This window comes from Rhamphochromis sp. 'chilingali', assembly GCF_963969265.1.
Source record: "Rhamphochromis sp. 'chilingali' genome assembly, chromosome: 1".
NCBI classification, from domain to species: Eukaryota; Metazoa; Chordata; class Actinopteri; order Cichliformes; family Cichlidae; genus Rhamphochromis; species Rhamphochromis sp. 'chilingali'.
The window spans coordinates 2,709,095-2,725,267 of NC_137929.1; the positions used below are offsets into that span (position 1 = coordinate 2,709,095).

The 16,173-nt window shown below is 44.3% G+C and overlaps 1 protein-coding gene across 3 annotated transcripts in view; it reads left to right on the forward strand.

The window, feature by feature from the left end:
• LOC308397796 (uncharacterized protein) overlaps positions 1–15,607 on the forward strand; it is a 39,984-nt gene extending 24,377 nt beyond the window's left edge. The window contains exon 4 of one of the 3 annotated variants that reach the window (XM_080883916.1): positions 14,331–15,607. In XM_080883916.1, coding sequence (XP_080740042.1) covers positions 14,331–15,023 — 693 coding nt within the window. In that variant the 3' untranslated portion in view covers positions 15,024–15,607. Of the gene's footprint in view, positions 1–6,398; positions 8,340–14,330 lie in introns of those variants that run through there. The other 2 variants (XM_080883917.1, XM_080883918.1) reach the window with 2 other exon arrangements.
• Positions 15,608–16,173: the final 566 nt, after the last annotated feature.

Below are 16,173 nucleotides of genomic sequence, written 5' to 3' on the forward strand. Positions count from 1 at the left end.
GAAAATAAGACCCGAGCATTATGGCTGTTTTTAGTGATGATGTCAGAGAAGTAGGACCTCCTTGCATTCCTCAGTTGTAAATTATAATTGTGAAGTTTCTCTTTATAAATGTCATAATGAACCTGGAGGTTTGTTTTTCTCCATCTGCGCTCAGCTTTCCTACACTCTCTTTTTTCATTTTTCACCAGTGTGGAGTTTCTCCATGGAGACTTTTTCCTTCCAGAGATAACCTTCACCTTAATGGGAGCAATAGTGTCCATTACATTTAACATGTTAGCATTGAAGCTATTGACGAGCTCATTGACTGACCCTCTGGACAGGTCAGGTGTTAATGGGAAGACCTGGTTAAAAATTGCACTACTGTGTTCAGTTATACACCGTTTTGTGATCACTGTTGTTGATATATTTGTGTGGGCTGAGATTTTACTTTCAAAGAAAACACAGTAATGATCAGACAGGCCCACATCAGACACAGTAACCTTTGAAATGCTCAGGCCTTTGGAGATCAGTAGGTCAAGAGTGTGTCCTCTATTATGTGTGGCCTCTGTTACATGCTGAGTCAGCCCAAAGTTGCCCAGAGTGTTACTCAGGTCTTTAGTCCCTTTGTCCTGAGGGTTGTCCACATGAATGTTAAAATCCCCAACAATAATTACACAGTCAAAATCAACACAGATCACAGACAGCAGTTCACTGAGGTCATTAAAAAAGTCTGTGCAGTATTTGGGAGGCCTGTAAACATTAAGAAACACAACTTTGGATGGGGCCTTCAGCTGTAAAGCCACATATTCAAAAGACTGAAAACTTCCAGGAGATAGCTGCTTACATTGAAATGATTCATTAAATAAGACAGCGACCCCCCCTCCTCTCCTGCTCACCCTGGCCTCACTGATAAAACTGTAGTTAGGAGGGGTCGTCTCGATGAGAACAGCTCCACTGTTACTTTGGTCCAACCAAGTTTCAGTTAAAAACATAAAATCAAGGCTGTGCTCAGTGATTAAATCATTAATTAAAAATGTTTTCCCAGCTAAAGATCTAATGTTTAATAAAGCCAACTTAAGTGTTTTAGAGGCATTACTTGTCCCCTCGTGTTTGGGAGCAGTCTGTGGCACACAAGGTATGTTTACTATGTTTAAAGATCTTTTAGAGTGCACCTCTCTGTGTTTTGACCAGGCCACATGTCTCCTTCTGTCACCTAAAAGTACAGAGATTTTAAAACCTTCTAGTAAACAGGGTCCCAGCTTCTCCTGGGAAAAGTCACCACTGCCATAATCCTCATAGCCCGGACCCTTCACACATCACACATCAGACTGCGGAGACAGAGCGTGAAGGTGGTAAAGAGGAACTAAGGGGGGCGAGGCTGGGCAATGTGACTTCGATTGCTCTGTTGAGGGTGGGGCTCGATGGCGAACCTTTGGCCGCTCTGGTGGGGGGTTTATGGGGGACAAAAAGGGATTGGGACGGGGGGTAGATCTGAGCCCAGCATTGACCCGCTCCATCATCTCCTCAGTGAATTTCAGGTGTGGGGGGGATGGAGAAAGGGAGGGGGAGGAGGGTGATGGCCTGTCAGGGGTTTGGGGGACTGGGGAAGGTTGTGGTCCCTTGTCCTGGTCGTTGGTGTTGTTGAGAGAGTTGGAGGCAAATAGGGACCCCTTTTCTTGCCTTTCTGAGGCTCTTCCCGGGTGGGGGCAAATGGAGCTCCTCCTCAAGGTTTCTGCTGGGCTTTGTCTGTTCTTGGAGTACTGTTTGTTCCTCTTTATGCGATAACTCCTCGTTTATCTCAGCCTTGGCACCAAGCACAGATGGATAACGTATGGAATAAAACAAGTTGGAGGTTTAATAAACTTAAACCTACACCATCCTCCCTATTCTGGTATTTTAAAGAGTACTTAGCGTAAATATTAAGCAACCTAACTAATAGGGTTCCAACTCCCAGCAACAACAAAAATAAATAAATAAAAAATAGGTAACCACCCCTCACGCGCCACCCCATGATGCTTAATCGACGTAATCAACCTTAATTTGATGCAGTGTGAAAAAAAAATGCACAGAAATCAATTATTTTTCAAGAAATATTAAATAGATTCAACATCTTTCTTCAACAAAATTGCAGACTGCACAGATGGTACCTTCCCAAAGGAAAAAGTACTATAGCTTACTAGGGTATATATATTAGACTTAATAGTCACTATATACAGTAATTGACTTCTATTCATTTTACATCAAATTAAAACTTTGGGTGTCAGATAATTATTTATTAAAAGCTAGACATTTTAAATGAGAATAAGAAAGAAAAGTATGTCTTTGTGCCCCCTTTTCCCAGTTAATGCCCCCCTGGTTAAACTTTGCTATATTCGCCCCTGCACAGTTACCAGCCGTCAGCTACATAGAAAAAGATCCTGGTGTAGAAAGTAATATTAAATAAATTGTAACAACAGCTGATCAAGCTTAAACGTGCTGCTGTTGTTCAGCCGCTGGTTTCCTCTTTCTGGTGCAAAGTGGGCCAAAAACAAACAAGAGAGACGGACTCGCGACAGAAAAGCCGATCAGCTGATCATTGAGCAGTTTCACGATTGAAGTAGCAGCCGGAGAGCGAGAGGCAGTCGCTTGTTAAGCTTTACTTGGGAAAGCTTTACAAACATTCAGAGATGGACTTACACACTTGCTTCACTTCTCTCGGGGATAACTTTGTCGGAGATGAAATGCCAGGTTGCTAGCGAAGCTCCACATGCTATCCAGACCACCGACGGTCCCGCATGCCACAGCCGCTCTATCACGTGATGCATACTGCTCCGACGTGCTAACGTTCTGAGGCGAGTTACGGCGTGTTGCAAGTTTTGTGAGGTGCTTTCGTGATATTTAATGGATCGGATTACATTTTTTTATTTTTCTCCGATATCCGATCCAGTAATTTAGGTCAGTATCGGACCGATACCGATACGTAATATCGGATCGGTCCATCTCTATTATAAATATGAATTTATTTTATTTTCAGTTGCTACAAATGGGACAGACATGACTGGGGGATAGGACAGGGAGAAAGAATGAAAGAAAGAGAGGGAGAGAAAGAAAACCAAAGGGGAGAAGAGACGGTGAGAAGGGGTGGAAGAAAGAAAAAAAAAAACACAAACAAATAAAACACCTGGGTCACCTGTATGGAGGGAAAAAAAACAGAAGAGAAAGCAAACAACAAAGAGCAATATAATAAAAAAAACAGCACAATCACAATAAACTAGCTAGCCATAGATATCAATAGTTACTAAATAATAAACGATATTGTGCAGCACGCAAGATAAACAGCGCACAATGTGCTTTGAGGCAGCAGCCAAGAAAGCTGTAGTCCGCGTCTGTGAATATCCGTGTGTACACCTGTGTGCATACCTGTGTGGATCAGCATGCTTGCATTCCAAAGGTTTCTCCATGTAACGATCTGCTAGGGAGTGTGGGGAGCCACAGCCCTGTCCTCCAGGGTATGAAGCAGGTATGGAGGAGATCAAACCTCCAGACATCCAGAGGCTCCCAGAGCACAAGAGACCAAGGAAGACCAACAGAGGGGCAGCCGCGCCACTGTCCCAGTAAGAGCTGAGGAGAGTCCCAGATGAGGGCTCACTCAGCAGCCGCGGAGCAGAAGCCAGGGGGAGTTGCAGTGACGCGCCCGTGAGCTCCGCCGGCAGCCAGCCGTGCCTGAGTGACCGAGCCCCAGGCTGAGAGGCCAGGGGCACCCCACCTTCGAAGTGGCCCGAGCGAGCCCCAGGCTCCAGGCCCCGATAAGCGGCCGCCAAGGAGTGAGCCGGTGTGTACCCGGATGCCCACCCCCAAACACAAAGAACCACCAATGCACCGACACCTGAGGGAGTCCGCCACCGGCAGGGAAAATGGTGGTGGTGGAGATAGGCCTCCAAACCTTGGAGGGCCTGAGATGTCCCCAGAGATGTGGCGTCTGATACCCAACCTGACATATAGACTAGAGATGGCACGATACCACTTTTTTATGTCCGATACCGATACCGATATCATAAATTTGGTTATCTGCCGATACCGATATGAATCCGATATAGTGTTTTTTAATCAACAAAACTGTTTTTTAAATATCTTGCTGCATTTTGTATAAGTTCATACTCAAGTTTAAAACAACAACTACACTAAAGCTATTCTGTTATACCTGTATGCAAAAAAAATTATTTCATAGTTCAGCAATACTGATCAATCTAATAAACTTAAACCTACACCATCCTCCCTATTCTGGTATTTGAAAGAGTACTTAGCATAAATATTAAGCAACCTAACTAATAGGGTTCCAACTCCCAGCAACAACAAAAATAAATAAATAAAAAATGGGGAACCACCCCTCACGCTCCACCTCATGATGCTTAATCGACGTAATCAACCTTAATTTGATGCAGTGTGAAAAAAATGCACAGAAATCAATTATTTTTCAAGAAATATTAAATAGATTCAACATCTTTCTTCAACAGAATTGCAGACTGCACAGATGGTACCTTCCCAAAGGAAAAAGTACTATAGCTTACTAGGGTATATATATTAGACTTAATAGTTACTATATACAGTAATGGACTTCTATTCATTTTGCATCAAATTAAAACTTTGGGTGTCAGATAATTATTTATTAAAAGCTAGACATTTTAAATGAGAATAAGAAAGAAAAGTATGTCTTTGTGCCCCCTTTTCCCAGTTAATGCCCCCCTGGCTAAACTTTGCTAGATCCGCCCCTGCACAGTTACCAGCCGTCAGCTATGTAGAAAAAGATCCTCGAGTAGAAAGTAATATTAAATACATTCTAACAACAGCTGATCAAGCTTAAACGTGCTGCTGTTGTTCAGCCGCTGGTTTCCTCTTTCTGGTACAAAGTGGGCCAAAAACAAACCAGAGAGACGGACTCGCGACAGAAAAGCCGATCAGCTGATCATTAAGCAGTTTCATGATTGAAGTAGCAGCAAGAAGAGGCAGTCGCTTGTTAAGCTTAACGCAGGAATGCTTTACAAACATTCAGAGATGGACTTACACACTTGCTTTACTTCTCTCGGGATAACTTTGTCGGAGATGAAATGCCGGGTTGCTAGCAAAGCTCCAAATGCTATCCAGACCACCACAGGTCCCGCATGCCACAGCCGCTCTATCACGTGATGCACACTGCTCCGACGTGCTAACGTTCTGAGGTGAGTTACGGCGTGTTGCAAGTTTTGTGAGGTGCTTTCGTGATATTTAATGGATCGGATTACATTTTTTATTTTTCTCCGATATCCGATCCAGTAATTTAGGTCAGTATCGGACCGATACCGATACGTAATATCGGATCGGTCCATCTCTAATATAGACACAGACATACAGGAACACACAGACACAAACATCCATTCCCACCCTCATGCTCTCATATGCACTTACTCCACACTCAACCAATGTGGTTGGGACATAAAGAGACGCTGTACACACTCCCCAAGCGTACTCTACGAACCAGGTCTAGGTACCCTTGCCCCTGGAGGGGGGAACTGCACCCAGACCCAGGTGGTGTTACCCTTTTCCCTGTGGTGGGGAGAGGCAGACCGCCCTAACTCCGTAGCAGCAGGGAGGCCCCACACTCCAGACTGCAGTCGGACGGCCAACTCCTCCTAGCCCCCCCCGCTCCAGCAGGCCGCAGAGAATGGGGGTGAGAGAAGACTCCAAGCCTCCCTCCACCCGCATCTTTGTAGTGTTGATGCATGTGTGTTCTAAGGTGCATTTAAAACCCAGGAGGGCATGGAGCTACCTGCCAGAGAGCAGCAGGTAAGCGCATAGTCCCTCCTGCTAGCCCTCAATGTCGCACGTGTATTTAAAATTGAGAGGTGGGCAACGACGCCAGGGGTGAGGTGTACAACCCTGATGGTAATTTAGACTCCGTGTATCGTGCCCACCCCCAAGATCCTATATGTATGTGTAATGAGAGTGTGAGTAATGTGATTGTCTAAGATGTGGGATAAAATTGAGGCAGAGGCAGCCAGAAGGGGACAGAGGGGTGGGGGGTAGCCTCCTCTGCACCCTGGTGACATACCCCTACTCCAAGGCCCTGCATGTGTGGGTGGTTGTGGTGGAGCGGGAAGAGGGAGGCAGCTGGAGATGGGGAGCGAAGGAAGGGAGGGGCAGGTGACCCCTCCCTGGGGCCAGCTCCCCCGCTGACCCCAGTAGGCACTCCCATACTCCGCGACCCGCCAGGGAAAGGGGGCCCAGGCCCATCCAGACCAGGACCCAGCGCAGCAGCGCCCCCCAGCCCCGGGACAGTCCACCCAACCCCACCACAGAGAAAACTGCACCCACCCCACCATCCACTCATCTTCCAGACTACATGAGACAATAGACACCCAGGCTGAGATATTCCTCCACCTCTCCTGTATCTCCCCCTCCTGCAGAGAGTTCCTGAGGAGAGGAAAGCTCCTGCAAGGTGTGACAATCTCCCCCACCAGTTGAAGAGCCCCCCAGGTGGCTCGACGCACCGGCGGCACCCTGCGCCAGGGATGGGCCCCCATGCACCCACCCGCCCTCAACCCCGGCAACACACCAACCAGGATCCAAGGGGCCCGGCCAGGGCCCCAGCCCAGAGACGGAGCGCCCCCAGAACCTCACGCCCATCCCGGACCCACCCAGGGGCAGCCAGGCTACCAGGTCAGTAACCCACGTCCGTCAGCAAAGACCCTCCCTTAGCCCCGCTGCACGCAGCCACGAGGAAACAGTCACCTGAGAGCCAGAAGAGCCCCCAACCAGACATGACCGCTACCCCGGGTTGAGCCCCCCAAGGAAGATGCCTCCGGGGAACCCCCCGACGCCCTAAGCCTGTCCCTACCCCCACACCAATCACAACAGTGAAGGCGGGACCAAACTATGACCCCCCACCCCCACTAGGTGATGGAGCTGATCAAAGGAGCCCAGAGCAATTGATCTGATGTGGTGGCCGAGGCTGTATCAAGACTAATGTAATCTAATAGATAATTTCTATATTGGTTAGAATTAAGATTGTTTTTATTTTTCCAGTTCATGAGGACAGTTTTCTTGGCTATACATAGGGCAGTGAAAACCATATGGGCTATATTCTTTTCTGAAGTGACATTATCTAAGCTGCCCAACAAACACACTAAGGGGGAAGTTGGAATGTTACATTTCAGACATTTTGATAAGTCTTCACATATCTCGCGCCAAAACTTCTGCACTGGTGGACAGAACCAAAGAGCGTGAATGTAATTGTCTGGTGTATTGCCTTGACAGTGTGAGCAGTTGTTGGAAGATGTAAAGCCTATCTTGAACATCCGATGACCTGTAAACTGCACTCTATGTAGTATTTTGTATTGTATTAATTGCAGACTGGGATTTTTAATCAATTTAAAGGTTTTTAAGCATACCTGAGACCAGAAGTTTTGGTCTAAACTGACTGATAAATCTGCTTCCCACTTTGCAATAGGAAGTGATATTGATTCATCTAATTTAGAAAGTGTTCTGTATATTTTAGATAATAATTTGGGGGATTTAAGAGTAAGGAAATGTGCCGCACTTGGTGGTGTTTGTAATTCAACTTGACTGATGTTAAATTTCTTTTTTACTATGGATTTAATTTGTTGATATTCTAAAAATCTTTTCTTGTTGATCCCATATTGTGCAACTAGTCTGTCAAATGGAATAAATTCTGTTCCCTCTAATGTATGTTCTAAGTGTTTAATTCCTTTACAACTCCATTCTGGGAAATTAATCATATTATTGTTTTGTAATATGTCAGGGTTATTCCAGATAGGTGTACGTTTGCATGGGATTAATGAAGACTTTGTTATTTTTAGAAACTCCCACCATGCTGTCAGAGAAAAGCTGATGTTGATACTTTTAAAGCATTCATGTCTTTTGATGTTTGAGCTAATAAATGGTAGGTCTGAAATCTCTAGATCCTTGCATAGTGCCTGTTCAACATCTAGCCAGGGCTCATCTAAGAAGGTATGTTTTAACAATTCCGAGATGAACTGAAGCCTGTTGGCTAAGAAGTATTGGTGAAAATTAGGCAGTTCTAATCCTCCTCTATCCCTTTTTTTGTAGCATTTTTAAGCTGATATGCGGGGGTTTATCTTTCCAAAGGAATTTGGAAATATATGAATCCAGAGATCTGAACCAATCTTGTGATGGTTTGTTAGGGATAATCAAAAATAAGTAATTTATTTTTGGCAAGATCATCATTTTTATAGTGGCGACCCTTCCCATGAGTGATATGGGTAACGATTTCCATCTAGTCAGATCGCCTTCTACTTTCTTTAGAAGTGGGATGTGGTTTAATTTAGTTAAGTCTGAAAGCTTAGGAGAAACATTAATACCTAAATATTTAATAGTTCCGGATTGCAGTGGGGCAGAGGAAGTATTATGGAAGGAGCAGTTAATGGGGAGAACTGTAGATTTTGGCCAGTTAATTGAATAATCTGAAACTCTTGAAAACCAGTTTATTAGAGTAATTACCTCAGAGAGGTTGGTTTGTGTGTTTTGCAGAAAAAGCAACACATCATCCGCATAGAGACTGATTTTATGTTCTATGTTCTTACATTTTATGCCCTTAATTGTTGTAGCCTGTCTAAATGCTGCTGCTAGAGGTTCGATAAAAATTGCAAAAAGTGAAGGAGAGAGTGGGCATCCCTGTCTGGTGCCCCTCAGGAGACAGAAGCTGGAGGATGTCTGGTCATTTGTTCTGATACGAGCTGTTGGGGAATTGTATAATATTCTTATCCAGTTTATGAAAGAGTTTCCAAAACCAAATTTGTGTAAAGTTGCGAATAAAAATTTCCAGTTAACTCTGTCAAATGCTTTTTCTGCATCTAGAGATAATATTATGGTTTCGATGTTTTTATTGTATGAGTAGTCTATTAAATTAAGTAATCTACGAGTGTTTGTTGAGGAGTGCCGACCTTTTATGAAACCAGTTTGGTCAGGATGAATTAAGAGGGGGGTTATTTTCTCTAATCTCTTTGAGAGAGCTTTGCAGATTATTTTAAGGTCTACATTTAAAAGAGAAATTGGACGATAGCTTGAGGGAAATAAAGGGTCTTTGCCTGGTTTTAGCAGGAGACTAATGTTGGCAGAATTCATGTTTGGTGGTAGTCTGCCATTTTCCTCGATTTCCTGCAACATTCCGTGGAATACTGGTGCCAGAATTGTCCAGAATTCTTTGTAGAATTCTGCAGGGAAGCCGTCTGGACCTGGAGCCTTATTATTGGGCATACTTATCAGGGCTTCCTGGAATTCACTTGGCGTCAGTGGCGAATCCAGTTCCATTGCTTGACTGTCTAGTAATTTTGGAAGAGTAAAGTTGTCAAGAAACAGGTCAATTTCATTTTTAGATGGGTTTATTTGTGGTGAGTATAAAGTTTCATAGAAATCCCTAAAAATGTTGTTTATTCTTCCAGGGTCATATATTGTGTTCCCCGATAAATCTTTAGCAGCACATATAGTTGTTTTTTTCTTTCTTTATTTTTAACTGGTTAGCTAGAAATCGACCTGATTTGTTACTGTGTTCAAAATTCTGCAAGCGAAGTCTTTGTATAAGGAATTGTGTGTTTTTTTTTTTTTTATTAATAGTTTCATTTAATTCTAGTTTTGTCTTGCGTATTTTGTTCAATGTTTCCTGATCTTGGTCGCACGCGTAGGCTTCTTCTAGTGATTTGATGGTTTTTTCTAATTCCTGAATATATTTGTTTTCTTCTTTCTTTTTGTGTGATGAGAAAGAAATTATTTTACCTCTCATCACAGCTTTCCCTGCTTCCCATAGAACAGAAGCAGATATTCCGGGAGTGTCATTAAAGTCTAAATATGAAGTCCATTCCTTTTTAAAATATTTAATAAAGTCTTCATCTTTAAGCAGTGATGTATTAAATCTCCAGTTTTTACTTGGCGTAGTATTATTCTTGTGCATTAGTGTTAAAGATACAGAAGCATGATCGCTGACAGCTATAGGATGAATCTCAGTGTCTGAAATGTCGCTCAGCAGTGAGCTGCTGACCAAAAAATAATCCAGACGAGAGTAAGAGTGATGAACATGCAAGAAAAAAGTATATTCCTTACTGTTGGGGGGAAGGGAGCGCCATGCATCGCGAAGGCCAAAGTCGCTCATATACTGTTTGATTATATTTGTGGATTGCCAATTGCGCTGAGTTCCTGTTGTGTTGAGCCTATCCATTTCTTCATTTAGTCCAAGGTTGAGGTCACCGCCAAGAATGAGTGCGCAATCGAGGTGTTCAGAGAGTGTACTAAAAAATCCGTGGAAGAATGAGGGTTCATCAACATTTGGACCATATATACTTACAATACATAGTTTTTTGTTCAATATTGATAGTTTAATAATTAGAAATCTACCCTCTGGATCTATAACTGTATCGAGTACTGTAAAATTAACATTTTTATGTATTAAAATTGCTACTCCCCGTTGTCTAGAATTATAACAGGCTGCAAACACGTTAGGAAACTCAGGTGTTTTAAGTTCGTTTAAACCTGTGACAGGTCTGTGAGTTTCTTGTAATAAAACAACATCTGCCTGTAGTTTTTTAAGCTGGTTAAATATCTTTAACCTCTTTCCTCTGGTGCCAGCTCCATTTACATTCCATGTGACAAACCTCAGCATGCCCATAATTGTGTGTGTATGTCTAATGATGTACGCTGGGTGTTTCGTTTAGACAGGTGGAGAGAGTGTGGAAACATCCCTTGTTTGTAAATAGAAAGAGAGAGAGAAAAAGTGTGGTGAGAGGCTCCATAAGTCTGACTATGTGTGTGAATATTCACTAATATGAACAAGCGTGGCTTGCTTATGTGTCCTGCAAGTCTGTGCGTGCTGTGAGGCTGTTGTGAATGTGCTGCCGTTGAGCGGATGTGTTTGCGTGATCGTGGTGTGAAAATATGGAGAAATAGAGGGTGTTGTTTGTAGGTGAGTGGGGAAGTAGGTGAACACAGCAGTGAAAGACAAGAGAAAGAAAGAAACCACATGAACTGTGAGCAACAACAAAAAAAGGAAACGAAACAGAAACATTCCAATTAAAGTAATGACGGAGGGTGACGGTGTTATATCTGCTATGACATCCTACTGATATTACTAGGTTAAACCCATTTTAGAGGAGAAAGTGTGAATGAATAAGAAAAGAGTGTAGCGGGTTCTTATCTGGAATCAATCAATCAATCAAGCTTTTATTCGTCACATGCAGGTTGCCCTGCAGTGAAATGGGACACCCCCCCCCCCCCCCCCCCCCCCCCCCCGACCGTACATATATAACACAAACATTACATGGGGATACAGGTCGGAGATTGGTAGAATCAGAAAAACATTGAAATATACACTACAGTGGGGAAAGTACAAGAGGAAAAAAAGAGACCCCTACTCATGCTATGATTCCATGGTAGGACAGCATGAGAACAGGAAACAAAAAAACTCCTCTGCACAAAAAGCACATAAATGTCCACAGCACAACATTGTGAAGACATGACAAGCCACAGGGGTGGGAGGGGGGTGAGGGGTAATCCGAAGCGAACACAGCAGCCGCCCCGCACAGCGCTACCATTCCAGCGCGGCACGCAGACCCGCCGTGTTCCCTCGCAGGAAACAAGCATCGAAGGCGTTGGGAAGGGAGGGGGGATGAGTGCGTGCTTATCAGTGTAAGTGTATGTGTGTGCGTGTCCATAGTTCAGCTGAGACAGTGTCCTTCGGCCTATCAGGCTAAGTAAACAGTCCTCCAGCCGATCCAGGGTGTCCTTCATGGGATGGGAAGAATAGTCATCACACAGTCGTTATCAGGGAGTTGTTTTGGTGGGCTCCAGCCTTGGGCCTGAGCAGCTGGCGCCGTGGTGTCCAAATGTAGAATATTGTTGATTTCTCCTTTATGCGAGCAGCGAATTTAGCACTCTGACACTGGGGCCTCGATTTCCCGTTGGAGAGCCGCGAGCCTCCCCATGATGGTATCAAGCTTCTGTTCCGTGGTGTTCTCGTTCTTTTGGTTCTGAGACCCCACAGCTGCAGTGAACCGTTCTGCGATGTTATCCAACTTTCGCTCAAGGGTGTTATTGTGAGCAGGCCCCTCTCTGATGTATCCCATCATACGCTCAATGGTGTTAGTTTGAGTCTTCACGGCAGCTGTAAGCGTCTCCAAGGTGTTAACCATGCTGCGTTCGGTGTGGGAGGCCGCGCCTCGTCCCATCGCTTCAATTCCAGCGGTCAGCTTAGGGGGGGTTTGAACAGCTGATTCCGCTCTCTTATTTCTCCGATAAGTCAGGGCCAAGCCAGCTCCGATCAGCAAGAACCCTGTTATCATGGTTCCGAATAGGTAAATATCCTCAGCGTCCTCGATAGACAGTCCCGCCAGGCACAAGATCCTCCAGGTCTGCCACCCATCCATCGTGTATCCGGCAGGGAAAGTCCCTCCAGGGCACTCGGGCTCTCCCGAGCCCAGACTTCTCGTTGAGAAGAGGGTGTCAATAGCATTCAGAGACCAGTTGATCAAATCCATAATTCTCTGTTAGGTTTTAGAGAACGACAGTGAGAGACTGTTCGAGGGAAAAATAGTGCACACGAGACAAGACAGGACACAAGAGGCTAAGCAGGGAAGATAAGGGGAAGGAGGAGAGGAGAAAAGTGCGACCGCCTTCACCGAGAGCCAAGAAAGAGAGTCAATATAACCACGGTGTGGTGCCGGGGTTGGTAGAGCTGTCCGTCCACGGCGATGACAGCACTGGAGCCTTTCTGGATGAAGCTACGTCGAACTGGGAACAGGACCTTGCATCGTTCCAGGATCTCTTTGGGGAACTGGTCGTTCACGCTGAAGTCCGTTCCTTTCAGCTCTCTGCCGCAACTCTTCACCTGTTCCTTCTGTTTGAATTGACCGAATTTGGCCACAATAGGCCGTGGTCTCCCGGTCCGCGACCTCACGTCCCCCAAGCGATGTACTCTATGGAAGTCGATGTTCTTTACGGTGTCCTCCGGCAGCTTCAGGTGGATTTTAATGAAGCTGTTCACCGTTGCCTCCGCGTCCTCTCCGGCAGATTCTGGAATACCAGAAAACACAAGACTATCTCTCATGCTACGGGCTTGTAGATCGATAACGGACTCTTTTATTTTTTTATTTTCAATGTTCAGCTGGGTCACGTTATCGGTGAGAGATTTGACCAACTCCCGTAGAGTGGTATTTTCAGCGGCAAGCGTTTCCACCTGCTGCTGGCTGAATTCCAGGGATTCTCTCAGAGATTTAAATTCCCGGTGTAAAATCTCCACCAGGGACAGCCTCGCATTGAAACTGGATAATCGCTTGTCGATTGACTCCAGGATGTCTACGATGTCTTTGCCGGCGGGCAATGTTGTACCGGGGGAGTCTGCCGGGCGACATCTCTTCGATGACGGCGTCTCAATTTTGGTCGGGGAGGATGCACTGAGGGCCTTCTTCATTACTAAATCTTGAAAACAGCGGTCGATGTAATCTTTGAGAGCGTCTAAACACCCCCCGTTGTCCTCCAGGGTGTTAGAGATGATAGAACAGATGTTGTTAGTTATATGACAATTGATTAGTATATTTGGTAATACTGAAGCTTGAAAAACCTTTGTTAAACTCTATGCTACCATTTGCTTTTTTTTTTTTTTCCGCCAATTCTCCGGCGTCTGACGTCACCTACAACATGGGTCGCTTACCTTACTCGTCACTTCCGTCACTTACTTTCCAAACGCCAGATCTGAATGAGGGTGGGGGAGGTTCAATTTGCCATGTTGCAAGGAGAGCTTAACTTCTGTCTCCCTGCACTCTTCATTCTGGCAATGCTGTCTGTGTTGAACGCTCAGTGGATCTGCGTTCGACAGTGCAGCCTAGGCGGAGTAGTCGAAAGCAGATTCTCTGAGCGCTCAACACAGACAGCATCGTCAGACGGAAAGTTGATAAAATAAATTACAAATTTTGTATTGTTCGATACATATGCGTACGAACCAAAAGCACTGTATCGAACGGTTCAATATCGATGCGAGTATCGTTGCACCCCTAGTATTTATATTGTTATCTTGTCATTTTAGCCTGACTGTTTGGAACAACTCTGCTCATTAAACTGTGTTAGCATGTTAGCAATTCTACTGCATGGAAAAGCAGCTCTGAGTGATTATTCAGATTTTCCTTTCAGTTATGATTTTAGTATTACTGTAGTATTATGGTGGTAGTATTGTAGTTATTGCAGCCCAGTAAACTGAGTGTGTTAACTGAAACAGTCAAATGTAGTTGGACGTCTGCAGAGATGCTCTTTATTTCAGGCGACGTTCAGGATACAAATGTTGAAGGACTGACTTACACTGTCTTTGTGTCTTTGTTTAGAAGCAGAGCGACACAGATGGATCCAGTTCTCAACCCTGTCATCACTGTGGTGGTGGGAAAGACTTTCATTGTGACCTCTGTGGAAAAACTTTCAGTCGGCAAAAGACCCTAAAAGTACATCAACATAGACACACTGGAGACAAACTGAAATACTGCAAAGAATGTGGGAGAAGCTTCACCACACCAAGTGATTTAAAACGACATGAACTGATTCACAGTGGGGTTAAAAAGCACCTCTGTGATCAGTGTGGGTCATCCTTCACCACTGCAAGGGACCTTAAATCACACAAACGAGTCCACACAGGAGAGAAACCACACAAGTGCAGACACTGTGAGAGAAGCTTCTCACATTCAGGTAATCGTAACATTCATGAACGTGCACACATGGAAGGAAACTACAGCTGTGACCAGTGTGACAAGAGCTTCAGGAATCTCAGTTCATACTCTGAACACAAACGATCCCACGTTACTAATAAACTGTTTCACTGTTACCAATGTGCCCAAACATTCACCTCATTGTCTGCTCTGTGCAAACATCAGCGCGATCACTCAGGGCTGAAATCACTCCCATCACTGGATCACAGTGAATCTGAAGACACAGAAAGATCCTCTGGTTTCTGTGTCAGACTCAAAAAGCTTGAGATCAGGCTCCACAGAGTTCAGATAGAATCATTTAAACTTGTGTTGAACTGAACTGGTTGCTGGGCTGAACTTCTACATAATACAGATCTACATGGGATCTTCTTTTGTTTTTTACTGAGTCAGTTTTGTCCTTTTTTCTCTGTCCTGGTTTTGCTCGTCTGTAAATGATTGAAACTCAGTCAAATAGTTCATTGTTCTCCAGCAAAACGTTTTGGAAACTCATGTTTAACCTTTAAAACTCTGACATGTTTTAGCACACAAGGCTTCATCGGGGAGTTCACTCATGATTGGACCATGAGAACAAAGGTTTTTAGTGGTTTTATTATAAAGGTTTTATTATTATATAACAATGTTAATAATAATATCAATAACATTGAGGCACATTGTGTGGAGGAGGTTCAGTCATATCCTGATCATCCAGACAGATTTGATGGTTTTTATCCTCACCTGCTGTGTAGAAATGGTCTGACTGGTCGCTGTTACTGGGAGGTCGAGTGGAGAGGAAGAGTTTATATATCAGTGAGTTACAGAAGCATCAGAAGGAAAGGAGGCAGAGACTGTGTGTTTGGAAACAATGATCAGTCCTGGAGTCTGAGCTGCTCTGATGATGGTCCTCGTTCTGTCAGGCACAATAACAGACTAACATCCATCTCCTCCTCCTCTGTCTCTAACAGAGCAGCAGTGTATGTGGACTGTCCTGCTGGCACTCTGTCCTTCTACAGAGTCTCCTCTGACACTCTGATCCACCTCCACACCTTCAACACCACATTCACTCAAACTCTTTATCCTGGGTTTATGGTCTGGTCTGGTTCCTCAGTGTCCCTGTGCTGAGTGGAGTGTAAAGAGTGTCTCCTGTTACAGAAACACTCTGACTGTTGAACAGATAGTTCAGTCTGTACATGTCTGTCTCTTTCACTCACAAACATGTTTTCAGATTCATGGATTCAATCAGTTGATGTTTGAAACTCTTCTAAATGATTCCTTGTAAACTTCTTCAGTCACAAACAAACAGGAAGTGATGTCACATGTGTTCCTGTCCACACAGCAGAATGAGTCTATTGCTGACAGTGATGTACAAACAGAGTGAGCATTTCTGAGGCCCAAAATAAACTGAGTAGTTCACTGAATGAACAATGGACTGTGAGCTCAGTTCTTTCATCATTAGTATGGATTATATATGTATATGTATTATATTAGTATC